The sequence below is a fragment of the Zootoca vivipara genome, chromosome 10 (genome assembly GCF_963506605.1).
Source record: "Zootoca vivipara chromosome 10, rZooViv1.1, whole genome shotgun sequence".
Lineage (NCBI taxonomy): Eukaryota > Metazoa > Chordata > Lepidosauria > Squamata > Lacertidae > Zootoca > Zootoca vivipara.
Genome location: NC_083285.1, coordinates 3,442,801 through 3,462,564, shown reverse-complemented (window position 1 = coordinate 3,462,564; position 19,764 = coordinate 3,442,801). Strand labels below are relative to the sequence as shown.

At 39.8% G+C, this 19,764-nt stretch overlaps 1 protein-coding gene across 4 annotated transcripts in view; it reads right to left on the bottom strand.

Moving 5' to 3' along the window:
- CACNA2D1 (calcium voltage-gated channel auxiliary subunit alpha2delta 1) overlaps positions 1–6,505 on the bottom strand; it is a 412,878-nt gene extending 406,373 nt beyond the window's left edge. For all 4 annotated transcript variants that reach the window (XM_035127294.2, XM_035127296.2, XM_060279497.1 and 1 more), the window contains exon 1: positions 6,020–6,505. In XM_035127294.2, the coding sequence (XP_034983185.1) occupies positions 6,020–6,114 (95 nt within the window). In that variant the 5' untranslated portion in view covers positions 6,115–6,505. The remainder of the gene's footprint in view (positions 1–6,019) is intronic.
- Positions 6,506–19,764: the final 13,259 nt, after the last annotated feature.

The following is a 19,764-nucleotide window of genomic DNA, read 5'->3' as shown; positions in this document are numbered from 1 at the left end:
ACTTTCACAAGGAGGTAATATATTTTCCCAAGTCCTGTTCCCTCCTACCAGGAGGGAATTGTCGTATTATATCAACATTTCTTTAGGATACATAAGACTTACAAATGGTTTTGGAAACCCCATCCTCAGTAATGTGCCCAAATTCACATGAAAATCAGTGGCACATGAATTAGCTGAAAGCCAGAGAATGAATTGCTGCACTGGGCAGTCTCTCAGCATTTCTCTTTTCATAGGAATAGTCTTTATACCACATGTTTCATTGCCAACTAAAAAAATTCAGGGTTGTCATCAGGGTATCTTAAGGATTCAAGTGATCCATTTGATTCAGCAGGGCAAATTAAGAAGTGGATTCAAATTATCACATTTATAGCCATAAAACATCAATTCAAATGAAATTGCACCAGAAGACCACAATCGGGTTTTTTTGTATAAAGTAATTTATATAATAATAATAATAATAATTTATTATTTATACCCCGCCCATCTGGCCGGGTTCCCCCAGCCACTCTGGGCGGCTTCCAACAAAACATTAAAATATAGAAATCAAACATTAAAAGCTTCCCTAAACAGGGCTGCCTTGAGATTTCCACTTAAGGCAACAAATTATGTTGACCAACAAAGGAATGGTTTAAAGGGTAACTGCCAATATTAGTCCTGGGACAGATTTAAACATTTTGCAAGAAAAGCTGTCTGAAGCAACAGGTGATAGTGACCAAGATGCTTAGTACAAGAAGCATCAAGACTTTTGCAAAGAAGAAAAGAGCACTGCCGGTATTTATAAGTGCATAATTCACATGATACAGAGATGCTGTTCTCACACAGAGGGTTTCCATAAGCCTTGAAAGCCTGTACACTCTCTCTCTCTCTCTCTCTCTCTCTCTCTACATGCAACAGGCAACATGAGGTCTCTTCACCTCTTCCATGTCTCCATCCACTCATCCTTCTCTGCCCTCATGGCTCCTGTTGGGTTCTATAGGTATCCTCTGTGAATAGGTGCTACACCTGTGCTCTGTGGATCATGCCCTAAGTAATAATAGAAACCAGACTTCCGTATCTGAAATTTATACATTATTCTACCTACAACCCTCCACCGATCACCCTAATTCAAATAAATACTTTGGTAAGGGAGGGGGAAAAAGTGGGCAGAATGAGAATACAATGATCAAAGTTCTAGCCAAGTAAAAACTTATAATGACTGATTAATGGAAAACAGCCCTTGTACTCAAAATGCCAGGAGTATTCCGGCTCCAATTATAAAGAATGGGTTGAGACTGCAATATCCTACCTGCTTGGTCCTGAGCAATCTGTAGGGGACTTGTTCCATTGTTTTAAAAAGAACTTGCTTTCATGTAATATATTTAGGAATTGGGTATAAACTTTTTATTCTTACTGACTACTGCATTACTAGCTTATCTAGACAGGATTGTTTTTTAAAAATTATTCTTTAGCAAACGTTAAAGGGTGTATTAGAGGATTCTTCTGGAGAATAATTGCAAATTAGCATTTGCTTTTCTGTGTGTGCTAAAGATTAGATTTTAACAGCCCACTGAAAGCAAAATTTTCATTGCCTCTGTTGCCTTAAAGACCTAAAGCAAGTCTTCTGCTATTAGTCAATCTAGCAAGTGAGATTATTTGAAAAAAGGAAAAGACACTGTAGCTACACTTTCACACATTCTAAGTTAGATGGAAGAGTCATAGACACAGCAGCAATATAAGAATCAAGGGGTGGAAAAGCATCTTGGCAGCCTAATTTCTTTTTAGTGAAAATGAGGCTGGCAAATTCCCAGGCACCTCAATATTTCAATATTTGCTGCAGGAATAAAACACTTCCCTCCCCCTAGAAAATATCCTTTCATGCGTATCAATGCAGTTCAACAATAATTTTCTTAAAAAAATACCCCAGTGACAAAAATTTGGGATATTTAATATTTTACAATATTTACATTATCTGCTAATATTAGTATATTTAAAAAGCTGTACACAAATGAAGGTGCAAAAATTCCAATAATCAGCTTCCTTTGGCCATTTTCTTAAAAATGAACGTGGTGCTCTTTAAACACATCTAGTCCTCCCCCCCCCCATATGACACATACAAAGCAACAGGGTGGTAGTAATAATTGCAGCCAACAAATGTATAAGTTATTGATCGGCACATTAGGCACCCAACTCATGATTGTTAATTTTAACTACCGTTAAAATGTTAACTATATTTTATAAAAAAAGTTAACTACACTTTAACTGCAGTGGTTTATGCTTCCAGTGCTTCAGGCTACAAGTGGCACTTAAAATAGGTTGGTGGGAGAAATCTATGAGGCGACACTGACACTATATTACATTTTCTGGCTATTCTGCCTCTTGTACATGGAATCTCTCTTCCCTGAATAACTGCTACAGTAAATGATAATTTCCACTAAGCAAAGCATGTGAGAAAGTCATGAAACACAAATGTGTTCAACAATTTATCATTCATTAAAGGCTATTTTAAAGTATTTGAAGTAGAACTTTGATACCCACATCATGTGGTGGGTGATCCAATATCTCATTGCAATGGTAAGGTATCTTAACAGTTATACTGTTAAGTACACAATGAATCACTTAGTCCTAAACACATCTACTATGATGTAAGTCTTACTGAGCTCAGATATTTCTACCATTAGTGTGTTTAGGCCACTGTATTTTATGCTGAACATTCCAAACATTTAGCTTGCATTGGGAACAGTAAAATAATACCACCCTCTCAAGCTTATTGCTAAAAGGAAGATTCCTTAAAGACCTTGTGTTCTACACATTATACCTGAGCAAATGGTGTGTAAAATTCTCCCAATTTCAGAACAGAATGTTTTTAATTTGATTTAATCAGTTTGAATGGATCCTGAAAATAGAAAGCAACAAGGTATGCCTCATACCCATTTTCAGTTTGGCTTTTAAAAATAGCATTAAATAGGGATGGTATTTTTTAAAAAAAGAAAAGAAAAAACACAAGCAGACCTAGACATAAGCCTCAATGAAATTCAAATAATTCCATCCTCAGTTCATGAAACATACCACACAATCATCACTGCTTGGACAAAACATTCAAATTAATGCTCTAAATGAAAAGGGATTATTTTCATTTTAAAACCACGAGACAATACAAAATATTTTGGGACATAACACCCATCTGAAATGTGTAAAAGAACACATTCCATCTCATTTTAAAACCTTTTTTTAAACACAAGGCAATGCTGTGCTTGTTTTCTGCTAGAACAATTTATAGTTACATATGCAGTATCTCCAAGTTTAGCTTGCATATCATTCTAGAAATCTGACAAGTTCATACTGCATAATGTTGCCTATATATATATATAATGTTCTGGTGTGTGTGTGGTAAAAATGCCAGTAATTGTTTGTTAATTATTTTGTTTTTTAAATCATACTAGATGAAGAATTACCATTGGGAGACAAAGTACAACAATGTTAATCAATAGGTGTTGATAAAATATTTACTTATTTAAAATGCATTTTAATACATGTATGTAACCATGAAACCACATTTACTGGTAGAAAATTTATAAGGCGAAAGATTAACAACAAAAAGTAGGCATTTCTAATCAGCGGATTATTATTAAATATATATTCCTGAAAATTAAGAAGGTTTTTCTCCCTCCCCTAAATCCTGTACTTGTAAATTGTATATCATTTTGAAAGAATGAACAAATGATAGACCCTTCCAAATACGATGATGAAAAGGTCCAGGGATTGTTTTGCTTTTAGTTGCAATTATTATTTGGAACCAGCTGCTCATCAAAAGATTTTGATTTGTTGGCCTCTGCTTTCTGGTTTAACCACATCTGCATTTAATTCTTTACTTGGCAACATCCTGGATTTGATTTGTCTTTGTTTCCTTCCTGTACTAGAAGAGGGGATTTCTAGTTATTATTATAACAATCTAACACATCTTCAAGCAGCACCTGTAACTTCCCCCTTTCCCTTTTTAAAATAGGCATCTTTCAGCTTTCCTGCTGGTTTATTCCCCAACCAAAACCTCATTTCTCTGCCTTGAAACAAAGGAATATTCTTCCAGGATACTTTGGTAAAGAAACAGCCTGTGTTGTGGATAGAATCTGTAAAGTCTACAGTACTTCTTTCCGTTCAAAGAAGCAACTGTCTTAAGATACTGTAACACCAAGCCAATTTGTTTCTTCTATTCAGCTCCCTCTCTTGAGCAGCTTATCTTTTTTGCATCTCTGGTTCTTGCTCCCATTTTTGTTTCCTCTAACCATAAATGCAGCGGCCAAGTAATCAGCCTGGCTTAGGCACACATTTCTTTCACAGTGCAAGTCCCATCAAAGTTTTAGGCATTCAACAGCAAATGACAGGATACATCTGTGGTAAACCCAAACACTAACCCTCCCCACTAAACCAAACAAAAGTAGGGGTGGAAAATTATGACTTTTTTTTTCAGGCTGGGCAGTTTTGCTTTTGGAAGACGCTTTTGCTTCAGAATGGCAAAGAGCCAGCTGAAGGAAATGGGATGGTAATGATGGTGGAATCCACCAGCTGGAGCAAGGCTTCATTTAACCATTCTAAAAAGGTGATATTCCTAGCCCAGCTCTCTCCCTTAACTTACTCCTCCTAGCCATGAGCCCAGCCCCTTTTGAGGAAGAGGAAGCACAGAGATCTGAACCTCACTGAAACAGCTAGCTAACTGGTGAACTGCACTTATAACAATCACTGTAAAGTCCTCCTTCCACACCAACTGAACCAGCACAGTACACTTTCTATTTTCCAAGAATGCAGGCTGCTAAGCATTGCTCTCTCTCTCTCTCTCTCTCTCTCTCTCTCTCTCTCTCTCTCTCTCTCTCTCTCTCTCTCTCTCTCTCTCTCTCTCTCTCTCTCTCTGTGTGTGTGTGTGTGTGTGTGTGTCCGTCCGTGTGTTTTAACTCTGTATAAAATGTGTTACAGTGAGTCATTCACACTAAGATGCTTAATGACGGTGGCTGCCTAGATTTAAGAACTAAAGTGTTTCTGAGGCAACACAGATCAGTCCCCACAATTGTTACTTTAACTCACTGGGGGGGGGGGAATCAGACATCGGCCTATTTATTTATTTTCTGCCTTCGTTTCTTGATGTGAACCTCTTGCCCTGCTCTGGGCAAGTTTTCTGCTAATCACTGCCTGCTGCTTTCAAGATGCTATCCTGCACTCATGCAAGGCAGCAAACGGAAAGCAGACCATAATTAGCAGGACTCGCCGATGCATCGCCTAACGAGATCATCGCTAAATCTGAGAACACTCAGCTACCTTGCATAGCATTTTAGAAGAGTGAAAAAAGGGAGAGAGAGAAAGAGAGAAACCCACCACAGCTCTGGTTTTGCACATGCGTGGATGCTTTCAAAACACACACACACACACACACGCACGCAAAACAAACCCTGGAACTGTCAGAACATTCATGTCATACGCTGGAAGCACTAAGGTTACAATGAGCGTTAGAAAACTTAAACGTTGCGCCGTGACTTCGGCTTCAGGGCCTTTCGGGGAAAATACATTTCTCTATACAACACAGGCGCGCTTTCCTTTAAAATGCTTCTGTTTTCTTTTTTCTTTTTCTTTGCCCCAAATCTCCACGAGGTCAAAACAGCCATTTAAGTCACAGTGGCGGCGATGAAACTAGAAACTTTCCTCTAAGTCCGTCCATCTATTTGGAGATGCTGTTGATCGCTGGCAGGAATATCCCGGGCTGGGCTGGGCTCCAGCGGGCATGGCAGCAGAAGCAGGCCCTTCAAGCCCAGCCCAAGCCCAGCCCAGACCCGGGACAAGCCTACCAGTTGCTCCTTTTCTCCAGCTGAGGGGATCCGTGGCCAGCAAGACGGCTCGCCCGCCTTAGCAAACCCTGGCACTCCTCCTCCTCCTCCTCCTCCTCCCCGCTTCCCTTCCTCGGGCGAAATCTCCTCCACCCTTCCTGACTCTACTTCTCACTACCATGCAAGGAGAAAGGAGAACGGGGGGGATCCTGCCGGACTCAGGTGGGACTTACGTGGTGGCAGAAGGGAAGGGCCCGTCTGCGGAGAGGTTTATCACCAAGGACTGCAAAAGGGTCAGGGTGAAAAAGAGCCACCAGCCAGCAGCCATCTTCCTGATCGAAGATCGATGCCCCCTTGCCCACAAGTGCCAGATAAAAGGATGGTGGTGGTGATGATAATAATGATGTTGATGATGATGATAGTGGTGAAGTTCAAAAAATAATAATCGGGGAGAGCACGGGAGGAATAATACTAATCAATCAATCTCTCTCTCTCCTCTTCTGTGTAAAGCCACAGGCAGCTTCAGAGAAGCAGGCAGCGGCTCCTCCCGGGCGGCTGGGCGGAGAGGCGGAGGGAAGCGGCCGCGCTCGGTGGGTGGAGGGCGGGAAGCGGGAGACGCAGCCAGAGGCGGGCGAGAGAGAGAGAGGCTCTTGCTACTCGGGCGGCGGCAGCTTCTGCTTGCTGTGATCCGCCGCCATCGGGGCTACTTTTGTAACAGATCCCGGCTCCCTCGCGCGCGCGCGCGTGTGACTGTTTCGGGGTGGGTGGGTGTGCGTGCGCGCGTTTCCTCCCCTGATTTATCCCTCCGATTGCAGGCAGCCAGGAGCAGGAGGAGGAGGAAGAGAGGGACGAGAGGGCGGGGTGGGAGCGGTTGGCGAGGGAGAGGTTTGCGCCTGGGTGTCTCCCCGCTCCCTTCCATGATATGGGGGTGGGTGGGTGGGAGTCCTCTCGCGGGAGGGCCGGGTCGGAGCCTCCTCCGAGGGAGATGAGCTTCGCCAAACAAGGGAATCAAAGGAAACTCCCGAAGTTAAGTGTCTGATCTTCCCTGAGGTGGGAGAAGGGCGGGGTGCTGCTGTCTGATCGAGGCTGCATGCTGCTGCAGCCGGCATATTGATATTGTTGTTGTTGTTATCGTCGTCGTCATCATCATTATTATTACAAAATATATGCCGCCCTTCGCCCGAAGATCGCAGGGCGGTTCACAGAAAAATAATAATGCAAAAGTTTGATACATGCAGAAGGCTGGCTGCCAGGCAGGCAAAGAGATTTCCTGGGCAGGTAATAAAGGGACTTGTGAGCGCAAGCGCCCTTCGGTTCTGGAGTTGCAATGGGCTGCAAAGGTCTTTATGGCACTTGCTTCGCGAACCTCCACTGCAAAGGAGCTGGAGACATATCATGCCCAGGGTGATCTTTCAGCGCCACTGACAGCTCTTGGGCTATAGGTGAGTGTAGAACGGGGCAGTGCCAGCTCTGGGTCACCAACGAGGATCCCAGGGGCAAGTTACGCACCGACGAAGGGCTCTCGACTCCGAAACATGGGCATTTATTTGTTTGATAGCGATTGAATAGCTGTGGGTTGTTCTTGTGTTTCCATCTGCTGAGTGAGAGGGCAAAGTGAACAGATTCTAATTAGAGGAGGGGGAAAGATGCATCCAGAAAGACTTTAATCTTATCATTCAAGAGAGAGGGGGGGGTGAGTTACAGCCTGCAGAACAGAAGATTTCCCTGAGGGGGTGCCACCCTTTTCCAAACACACAGCAAACCTTTACCAAGGAGAACTGCTGCAGCTTCTGGCCATCAGTCATTATCAACCCCCAACTCTCTCTCTCTCTCTTGACTTCTCCAGGGCAACCAGGTAGCTATTCAACATGCACAGAGACAGCCCTCCGGCATCACTGTAGCAGCCAGAGAGAAGCTGGTGATGCCCCCCCCCAATTGTTTTGTCTTGTCCCAGCATGTGCAGTTCAAAAGTGCATGACAGACCCTTGATATAAGGGCTATGACGTTTCATTTCTTTCATTTATTTATTACTTACATTTATTACTTACATTTTTAGTGCCTGGTTGTTGTGATCAGAGTGACATTCCTTTTTCTGACCAGCCCTGGTTATTATCCTGGCAAAGGGTACGTTTGACAGCTGGCTGGGTTTGGGCTGGGACTTAAAACCTTTTCAGAGAGAAGCCTGGGAACTCTGATTGCGGGCACAGATTGCTGCCCTCCTGCCCATGGAGCTATTCGCAGGGATAGGCAATGCCGTGCCCTCCTGATGCTGCTGGACTCCAACTCCCGACATCCCTGACCATTGGCCATGCTGCCCAAGAACATCTGTAATGGACCACATTGCCTATTCCTGAGCTATTGCATTCCTTACACTAGTGTTTTGCAAACTTGGGTCTCCAGCTGTTGTTGAACTACCACTCCCATCATCCCTGACTACTGCTAGCTAGGAATGTTGGGAGTTCGAGTCCAGTAACAGCTAGGGACCCAAATTTCATAAATGCTGATCTATACTGAGGAGAAGAGCTGTGGACTCTTCCTGGCAAAATGCATAGGGAAAGGTCCTGGAGAAGTTTGTGGTGTCACTTTATTGTTCCTGCGGTTACTGTATGTTGATTAGTGCATTGACTCATGGGAGCATTGTTATCGACACTGAGATTGCTATGTGTCATCATAATTACTTAATGCACTATGGGAATGGCTGTCTTTGTTGCTGTGTTGCCTTTTTTGTATTGCCATATTACTGTGCTTCTGAAGAAGCGGAGGATACAAACTAGTTATACCAGAGTAAGATCCATTCTCGCTATAGGATGGTCTTGCATGTTTATTAAATGATGCTTTGTAAAGATCTAAAAGGTAACAGGCAAAAGGCATGCCCCAGTGGAATTCTCTCCAGGGATCCTGGTGTCTGGCAAATGAGCCACAAACTGTGAATTCTGTTTTGAAGCAAAAACCCTCCTGGAGCACAATGCTATATATGTCAACGCAGGAGCAGATCCAGATCCAATCAAATTCAAGGGGCTTACTCCCAGTTAAATGTGTTTATGGATGCTGCTGCCTAAAGATTCAAGCTCTGACTCTAAGCAAGAGCTCCAGATCTTTGACTTTGGGGCTTGATTTGACCTGAACTATGTATATTTCATGCTATTTCAAACATGGAACATGTTTCTCATTGTAAAGATACAAACATCTGGCTCTCCAGATCTTATTAGTGTGCAACTTCAATTATTCCAGACCACTGGCCATGCCAGCTGGAGCAGACAGGAGCTGGAGTCCAGCTACATTTTAGAAGCTACAGGTTGCGCCCATTCCTGCTTTAGAATAACAAGACTATAAATGCCTACTCAGAAATAAGCCCCATAGAGTTCAATAGGGCTTATCCCCAGGTAAATGTCCATAGGATTGCTACCGAAGTCACCTAGTAGTTCATAACAGAAGTGAAGTTTGAACTGGGGACTTTGGGCTTTCATCGCTCCATCTTTTTCCTGTGATGCTACCTTACTGGTCCAGCCAGTAAAACTCTCAAGTAACTAGTGTTGTGATCTGAAAAGCCAGGATGCCCTAGACTCTGCCAAGCTTCACTCATGATCTGACAAATTCTGTTATGCTCCATCCTGGATCTGTCGGGCTCTGTTCCATCTCTGCTCCTCACCTGCCAGGCTCTTGACTTTGCTCCATCCTCTACTTCAGTCCAGAGGACCAGTATATTTAATCAAAAGTCTGCAACCCCAAAATAGAATATATTCAATAACAGGCACTGCACTGGCAGTTATTGGTGCTCAAGAGCTGCTTCAGGGGCACCTCATGCCCACTGGAATCTGCCCCATGGTGGGGCTGGCCCTGCACTCTGGCCAGAGCAGTGACAACAAAGATTGAAGAGTGGGTTTCAAGCTCCGATTATCATCAATCCCATAGTACACGGCATGCAAGAATAAAAGTGCCTCCCATGATGTAATCATCTTTGCCTCTAATTCATAAATTTTTCATTCTTAAGTGCTTAAAAGCACCACTTATTACAGAGAAGATGCAGCTTTGTGGCCGAGCATATGTTTTATTATATGCAGCAGCCCCAGGATCAATTCCCCACATCTCCAGTTAAGGGCCCTGTGGAAGTGAGGCAGAGGAGTTATTCAGATTCTAAAGAGTCCCTAAACAGGCCGTGTTTACAGTGTTGTGCTAGATATAGTCCAGGCTTCCTCAACCTCAGCTCTCCAGATGTTTTTGGCCTACAACTCCCATAATCCCTAGCTAGCAGGACCAGTGATCAAGGATGATGGGAATTGTAGTCTCACTCAGAACACCTGGAGGGCCGAGGTTGAGGAAGCCTGATACTGTATAGTCTGTAACCACAGTTAACATCCTGTTTCATAGAACTGGATATGAGTAGGTTTGGGAGGCAGCTGTCTTGATGGGAGCTCACTTCCTACAAAAGATATAAAGAAGACCATGCACCTAATAAAACAAATGGGGTTTGTTCATTCTATTTATTCATTTTTATTAACAAATTTGTATACTGCGGCATATCCGTTTAAATATCCATTTAAAAATACTAATATATGTTATAAAATATCAGTAAACTTTAAAAGCAAGTTAACATAAAATTCATACTTCATTGACATGCAAAATATTGAGATAAAATACAATGTTATTTTCATTAATATAATTTTGCTATTATAGTTTTTCTTGTTTCTTTGTTTTCTTTCATTTTGCTTTTGAATAGGATATGCTTAAATGTCATACTATATTTCATATTTGTTTGTTCTGTTTCATTTTTTAAAAGAGCACCCTTCACCATTTAGATTTGCAAATGGCCTTTCTATATTTCCCCCTTTGCTTGATTAGTTCAAGATAAGTGTAAATGTGAGCAACTGATCCAAATATTCTGGAATGTCTGTTGGACTTTGCCCTGCGTTGAATCCTGTATGAGGTTTGGCAAAATTTGATTGGTGGTGGTAGGGACTAAATATCACATCTTACCAGTTTTAAGGAAACTACTTCAAACATTTACTGTATTTGTCAAACATTGCATTTGTCATACAATTCATTTTTTTTAATCAAAAAACTGATACTGTTAAAAATTCAGATTAAGAGTATAGATTAGAATTTTTGCAAGTGTATTTGAGAAGTGCGTTCCCCTGCATTAGTTTCAGCTCTAATTGAAGTATAATTTTCTAGATATTGTATGTGAAATAATTGCATGGAACTCCTTTTAAATAAACATCGTAATGGGAAAAGCTTTTTTAAGGCAACAAACGAAGTAATAAACTACACTTAATTTATAGCTATTCATATAACCATATATATGGTTGTACTTACTGCCATATTTCCTGGCACCGACATCTCATAAAACAAGACAAGCAGTGTCACCCTCCCACAATGGAAAGTGTCAAACTTTCACACGGGGTATCATAAGTCTAGTCATAATCTGGTTAGCATGGCTATATGAATAGGCACCTAACTACAGTGGTACCTCGGTTTATGAACACAATTGGTTCTGGAAGTCTGTTCATAAACTGAAGCGTTCATAAACTGAAGCGAAATTTCCCATTGAAAGTAATGGAAAGTGGATTAATCCGTTCCAGACGGTCCGCGGAGCAACTGTTCATAAACTGAAGCGAACTTTCCCATTGAAAGTAATGAAAAGTGGATTAATCCGTTCCAGACGGGTCCGCAGAGTACTTAAACTGAAGCGTTCATAAACTGAAACATGGGTGTAATTGGTTCCGGAAGTCTGTTCATAAACTGAAGCGTTCATAAACTGAAGCGAACTTTCCCATTAAAAGTAATGGAAAGTGAATTAATCCGTTCCAGATGGGTCCGCAGCGTTCATAAACCGAAAATTCATAAACCGAGGTGTTCATAAACCGAGGTTCCACTGTACTAACTTACAGAAGCTACAAGCTCAAGAGATGGGACAGCTCCCAAGTCATCACCCCCCCCCCCACACACACTGTGTTTTAAATTGCAGCATGTAGGCTTATAAAATGATAGCTTTCATTTTTCTCAACATTAATTATATGCCACACAGGAGCCCATACTTGAAGACGTTGCTACAAAAACACTTGCAGTTAGAGCCCGCCTGATACCTCTCATTACAAGGAATTTTAAATTGCTTATAACTCTGCTCCACTTAAAATGCATCTTTGAAAGGTAACCCTTGAGAATATATGGGTGCTATTTTGTATCCTCCGTAATTCTACCTGATTACCATCAGCATTAGAGCCTTGCCTCTTCTATACTTTCTTCTTCAAATGAAATATCTGGGTTTTTTACAGCTGATATTTGCTTATCATTTTCATTCTAGTTTATTAAATGAGCTTGATTCTTCTCTGTTCTCTCCAAAACATTGGTGCACATTCCATTCTCTTTCATTTTATTAAAAAAAATTCCTTCAGTAGCACCTTAAAGACCAACTAAGTTTATATTTTGGTATGAGCTTTCGTGTGCATGCACACTTCTTCAGATACACTAGAAACAGAAGTGTCAGACCCTATATATATACAGAGGGTGGTGGGGGTGGGTGGGAATGGGAGATGGGCTGATGGGAGTGGTAAACCTGTAGATGGATGTTAATGGCTGCTGATGGCTGCAATTAGTCCTGGGCTGAGGTGCTAAAGAAAGCTTGATCATGCATAATGAGATAAGAATCCGATGTCTCTATTCATCCCAGGTGCTTCCATGGTTTTAAGCTTGGTAATGATTTCCAATTCAGCAACTTCCCTTTCCAGTCTGTTCCTGAAATTTCTCTGTAATAAAACAGCTGCTTTGAGATCTTGTATAGAATGTCCTGGGAGATTGAAGTGTTCTCCTACTGGTTTTTCAGTCTTATGGTTCCTGATGTCAGATTTATGTCCATTTATCCTTTGGCGTAGGGTTTGGCCTGTTTGTCCAATATAGAGAGCTGAAGGGCACCGTTGGCATTTGATGGCATACACAATGTTAGAGGATGAGCAATTAAATAGTCCTGAGATGGTATGTTGGATGTTGTTGGGGCCAGTAATGATGTTGTCCGGGTGTATGTGGCAGCAAAGTTGGCATCTGGGTTTATTGCAGGCTCTGGTACCAGTGTCCATGTTAAGTCTGGTTAAGTCATTTTATTGTGCAGGATGAGTAGCTGTTCAGAACAGACTTGTTCCAATGTGGAAAATGATTTTCTATTTTGTGTTATTGTTGCTTCTGAAATGCGTAGTCTGCCCTGCGGTGGCCCCTCTGCATTCCTAAAACAGCATTCCCAATGTGTTCTTTTGCAATGATCAATATAAATAATAAAATGTAGAAGTAAAAATAAAAACACATTGAATGATTTCTTTCTTTCCAGGAACAGTGCTATCCTGTGCATGCCACTCCAAAAGGATTTTATTTTAGAATGACACCATGCTCCTATCCATCATTTTCCCTTAATTTACGGTATATGATATGAAAATATATCATGCGTCTCTCTTTTCCTGAACCAATGGCAAGTTTTCAGGGGGACTGAAAGCAATATATAGATTAGATGACAAAGTGATGAGAGAATGTAGTTCAGGGCTGACCCAAGACTTTTGGACACCTGAGTCTAGATCTACCACATGAAATAGGTGTGAGGAAACTGTAACCCTCCATGTGTTGCCGGACCTCAGCTCCAATGAGACTGTATTTCACCTCACCCCTGTCCATTGGTCATGTCTGACAACATCCGCAGGATCACAGCTTCACTAGAGCCTCGAGCCTCTCTAGCTGTCTCCATCTACACTTGGAGTCCCCCTCAACAAGCCTCCTGTCTGCCCACCATGAAGCAGAAAGAATAGGCTTTCATTTATATATATATTTAAAATATAAAATTTATTGAATTTATTAATGTTTTACAAGGATTTACAAAAAAATTGCCATAACCAAACCAAAATTACAATAACTCAAAATAATCAAAAATTATCACAAACTAACCAAAAATACAATAAATAATAGATAATCTTTACTTTATTTGGGGGAAAATCCATCTCTTCACCCACCCCCATCACCCACCCCTCCACCCACCCTTTAGTGCTTTCCAGCCAATCTTATATTGCGCTTTTTTTCTTCCTTTACTCGTATCCTTACTGTCCATTTTGATAGTTACAGGTAGGTAGCCGTGTTGGTCTGACGTAGTCAAAACAAACAAACAAACAAACAAACAAATCCTTCCAGTAGCACCTTAGAGACCAACTAAGTTTGTCATAGGTATGAGCTTTCGTGTGTCATAGGTATGAGCTTTCGTATGTGAATAAGTGTGCATGCACACGAAAGCTCATACCTATGACAAACTTAGTTGGTCTCTAAGGTGCTACTGGAAGGATTTTTTATTTTTATTTTTTGTCCATTTTGATATTCACTATTGTGGGCCTTCATAAATCTTTTGAGAGATTGGCATTCTCCACAAAACTTGCTACATAATCTTTGATTTTTTTCCAATCTTTACCTCCCCCCCCCTCATTTATTCCTTTAATTTCTGCTGCTTTTGTTGCCAAATTATAATATGATATCATTTTTAGTTGCCAGTCCTCTTTAATTGGTACCCTTTTACCCTTCCAATTTTTTCCTATTAATAATCTAGCTGCTGATGTTGCATACATTAAAATACATCTGTCCTTCGGTAGAATCTCCTCATCTAGCATTCCCAATAGGAATAACTGTGGCTTTTTCTTGAATGAATATTTGAGTATCTTTTTCAATTCCTTATATATCATTTCCCAATATATCCTGATTTCACTGCATTTCCACCATATATGTATATATGTACTGATTTCATTGTGACACCTCCAACATATGTCACTACTTCCCTTATACATTTTCACAACATTTTCTGGCGTTAAATGCCACCTATATTGCATCTTTAATAGGTTTTCTTTTAAATCATAGTTGACTGTAAAATTCATATCTCTATTCCACAAATTTTCCCATTTATATAGCATAATAGTTTTCCTTAAATCTTGTCCCCACCTTATCATTGTTCCTTTTGTTAATTCCTCCTTGGTTTCCCATTCCAATAATACATCATATAAATTTTTATATATTCTTGCCCCTTATTACTATTTTATCTAATTCCAAAATTTTCTTATTAAAGCCATTTTTTAAATCTTTTTTTAAAATCTTTGATTTATTTGAAAATATTGCAGCCAACTACTCAAATAGGGTTTCACTACTTTGTATTCCTTTAATTTCAATTCCCTGTCTACCTCCTCCAGCAGATTTTTGTATGATGGCCAGTTTGTGCCCATCTTTCTTTTTTTTGACGGCCAGGCAATATCCACCCTGGTGTTTGGGGTTCTAGGATGCCATGGTACTTCCTCCATAGCTTATATAAGGATTTTCTTACGATGTTATTCATGAAGATATTTTGAGTTTTTAGATTTCCTTCCATTTGGTGGCTTTCATTTATATGCCACACTTCCACAAAATAAATTGTGTTCAAGGTGGCTGAACACAATCAATGACAACAGTACATAAATATATATCTGTAAGTGTTTGAATAAGAATATATTTCAAACATGTTCAGTAATGCCTCAATATTCATTAATACATTTTTTTTAAAAAAATAAGAAAATACCAAATTTAGGGAGCTTTGTAGTTAAGAAAAAGACTACAGCAGCCCTTCTTTATTTTTCATCCTAAACGGAATTACTTGAGAGTAAGTACTTTACAATGAGCTTTCAATGTGACTGACTTCAAATCACAAATACATGTAGGAATGCACCCTATGGTCCATTCTGAAAGAAAATATCACAGGTTGTTGAAGTAGATCGGAAGGTTAATTTATTTGAAAAGCTACAAGAAGAAATTAGTGATGTAACATAGAAAGCATGCTTAAAATCATCAGAGGAAGATGTTGAAATAGCTGAATATGAACTTATTTATTTATTTATTTATTTATTTATTTATTTATTTATTTATTTGAACTATTACTGTCCTTCAGTTCGAGATTTCCAGGTGGTTTATACCACAACAAACTTTATTTTTGGTTTCATATTCAAATAAATAATAAACTATTGAGCGAGGAAAACCTTAGCTTGCAGCATCTAAAATTATAGCTTAGCTTAGCTTGTTCTATGTAGGTTTTAGCTGCCATTTTAAAAAACAAACCCTTATCATTCTAAGACCTGATTTTCAGTCTAGCCATTTCCCAAAAGTCTGTGTACAGATATAAAGGCTACATCAAGGCAGTTGGCCTGTTGCCATGTTACAGGTAAGAGTGGGTGTGAGATCTGATGCATAATAATAATAATAGTAATAATAATCATAGTAATAATAATAATAATAATAATAATTTATTATTTATACCACGCCCATCTGGCTGAGTCTCCCCAGCCACTCTGGGCGGCTCCCAATTGAATATTAAAACAATATAGCATTAAATATTAAAGGCTTAGCTAAACAGGGCTGCCTTCAGATGTCTTTTAAAATTAGGATAGCTGCTTATTTCCTTGGCATCTGATGGAAGGGTGTTCCACAGAGCGGGTGCTGCTACCGAGAAGGCCCTCTGTCTGGTTCCCTGTAACCTCACTTCTCGCAATGAGAGAACCGCCAGAAGGCCCTCGGCACTGGATCTCGGTGTCCGGTCTGAATGATGGGGGTGGAGACGCTGCTTCAGGTATACAGGACCAAGGCCATTTAGGGCTTTAAAGGGCTGTGCTTGGAAGCATGTCACTTTAAAAGAATTAGACGTGCCTTTTAAAAGAATCTAAGTAGTTATGCTTGCTTTAAACTTCTACACTCTAAACCAGGCATGTCCAAAGTCCATTTCGGGGGCCCAAATCTGGCCCGCCATTCGAATGTATTCGGTCCCCATGGCAGTATATATCCTGGGGTTAAATCCTAAAAAAAGCTCAACAACTTCAATCCTTTTTTTTTAAAAAAAAAGCTCAACAATCCTTAAAAAAAAACCTCAACAACTTTGGTCGGCCTTTTTGCATCATGTTCACTTCATCAAATCTCTTTGAAAAAAGTTTGGACACCCCTGCTCTAAACAGTCTGGACCTGAGCCATCAGATAGCCCACCTGCACCCTGACTGACTGACTTACACACACACTGAGATCTCAGTCAGAGGCATCACCTTGGTCTGTGTGGTGGGTAATCGAGAGAGATCTTGATCTACACCTTTGAAAATCTCCCCTGCCTCTGTTTATAGATGCAGAAAAAGCTTTCGACAACATTTCTTGGCAGTTTATGGAAAAAAATCTGGAACTGATGGGAGTGGGAGGATCTTTCATGAATGGAATAGAAGCGATATACTCTGAACAAAAAGCGAAATTGATTGTAAATAATGCCTTGACAGAATATTTTGTGATTACAAAAGGTACCAGACAAGGTTGTCCACTTTCACCATTATTATTCATCACAGCCCTGGAGGTATTATTAAATAGATTAAGAGAAGTTCCAGTGATTAAAGGTATTAAATTGGGTGCAAAAGAATTCAAATTAAAGGCCTTTGCGGATGATTTGGTCTTAACTTTAGAAAATCCCAGTGAAAGTGTTGCAGAAGCATTAGAGGAAATTGAGAGATTTGGACAGTTGGCAGGATTTAAATTGAATAGACATAAAACAAAAATGGTGGTCAAGAATATGAAGATGGAAGAAAAAGAAGACTTACAACAAAAATATGGAATCGTGGTGGCCAAAAAGGTAAAATATTTGGGAATATGGATGACAGCAAAGAATATCAATTTGTTTAATGATATTTATGAACCAGTGTGGAAAGAGGTAAAGAAAGACCTGGAAACATGGAATAGAATGAAGTTGTCGTTCCTTGGAAGAATAGCTGCAATCAAGATGAATGTGTTGCCCAAGAAGTTATTACTATTTCAAACAATTCCTATAATTAAAGGGACAGGACAATTCAAAGAATGGCAGAAAATTTTGTCTAGATTTGTCTGGCAGGGGAAGAAACCAAGAATAAAATTTAAATTACTGATCGATAGAAAAGAAAGAGGTGGATTCTCCATGCCAGACCTGAAGATATACTATGAAGCGTCCTGTCTTTGTTGGTTAAGAGAATGGATAACACTGGAAAAGACAGATCTGTTAGATTTAAAAGGTTACGACAACAGATTTAGTTGGCATGCTTATCTCTGGTATGATAACACAAAAGTTCATAAAGGTTTTACAAATCATGTGGTAAGATCATTATATGAGGTTTGGGAAAGAAATAAAATGCTGTTAGAGACAAAGCCCCCATGGTGGATTTCGCCGGTAGAGTTGTTAACTGTTAAAAAGATAAATAAGGAGGGGAGAAGGGCCACATACGAGGAGATCTTGATGAAATCAGATAGAGGTTGGAAATTAAAACCATATGAAGAATGGAAATTAAAACCATATGAAGAATGGATGGTTGCAGTACCACCAAGTAAATGATGTATGGTTAAATGATAGAAAAATAGGTTTTGAAGATAAAAGGTCCAAATTTCAACTAGAATTGTTGGAAGGCAGAGTGAAAATGTTATTGAAAATGTATAATTTTTTGTTAGAGTGGTTTACAAAAGATGAAATGACAAAAGATGTGATGATAAAATGGGCAAGAGATTTTGGGTATAATATTGAATATGATGCGTGGTTGAAATTGTGGAATCAGACATTGAAATTTACTGCATCTGAAAGAAAATGTAATGAAAATTATGTATAGATGGTATTTAACACCAGTAAAATTAGCTAAAATGTATAGAATGAGTAGCAAATCATGCTGGAAATGTCAAGATAAGGACAGTGAATTTTATCATATGTGGTGGACATGCGAAAAAGTAAAAATATTTTGGGAAAGGATACATAATGAATTGAAAAAGATGTTTAGGTATACCTTTCCCAAAAACCTGAAGCTTTTCTATTGGGACTAATGGGAGAGGAGATAACAAAAGGAGACCAGAGTGGCAGACGAAAATGATTGACTATGCAGAGTTAGCAAATTTGACCTGCGGGATCTGCAACCAGGGAGAGACAAAGTTCCAAAGGGAATGGAGTAAATTCATTGACTATATAGAGAAGAACTGTAGAAGTTTAAAGACACTTGCAGAACCGAAATAAATCCTACGAACTGATTTAAAATGTGGGTAAAAAAGAACTGCGAGATAAGAGTGAGAAATAAAGCCGAATGACGGGAGGGAAGGAAGTCACAGCTCGGCAGAGCGCAGATGGGTGAATATAAGATGAACTCTATAAAAATTGTTTTTGTTTTGTTTGTTTATTTGGAAAAAGTTAATAAAAATTACTTTAAAAAAAAGAAAAGAAAATCTCCCCTGCCTCTCTGCTGTGGCAGGCAGTTATGTGTCAGGCTTCCCAGAAGGCCTTAACAACTCATTTGTTCCCATTGGCCTTCCCTGAGTATTTTTGGTCCCAGTTGCTGAATGGGTGCTGAAATATTTTTATGTTATGTTGTGAATCTGTTTTATCCTTAGTTTTAGTAATTAGATAGATGGATTGATGATAGATTGAGGAAGGAAGGAAGGAAGGAAGGAAGGAAGGAAGGAAGGAAGGAAGGAAGGAAGGAAGGAAGAAATAGATGATAGATAGTAAGCTGCTCTGGACAGGCTTTGCCTGGAAAAATGACATATAAATGTTTTAAAATGAAATAATTTTTCTTGTAGGGGAACACCAAGTTCCCTATGCTCTGAAAATTATAACTCATATAATGTTGGCATCTTATTCTAAACTCCGTCTTTGGTTTCTCATCAGCTATACTCCTGCCTAAACAGCGGATGGACCCTTCTTTGTAACATTAATTCCTCTGTTTATTTTCTCAGGCTTTCCAGATGGATTTATTAAGCAATGGCCAACTATCAAGTCTTTGTTGACTCTAGTCTACAGGACTCACTTCTTGTTACTTATCCTTTCGGGTAGCATAAATAGCTAACTGTCAAGGCTAGGCATTATCTTCCAGAAGTGATTTAGATAGAGGTGCCCACAATTCTCAGCTGTTTGTTTTTCTCCTTTCTCCTCATTTACTTCTCCTTTGACCTTTTTTTGACCTTCTCACCTTTC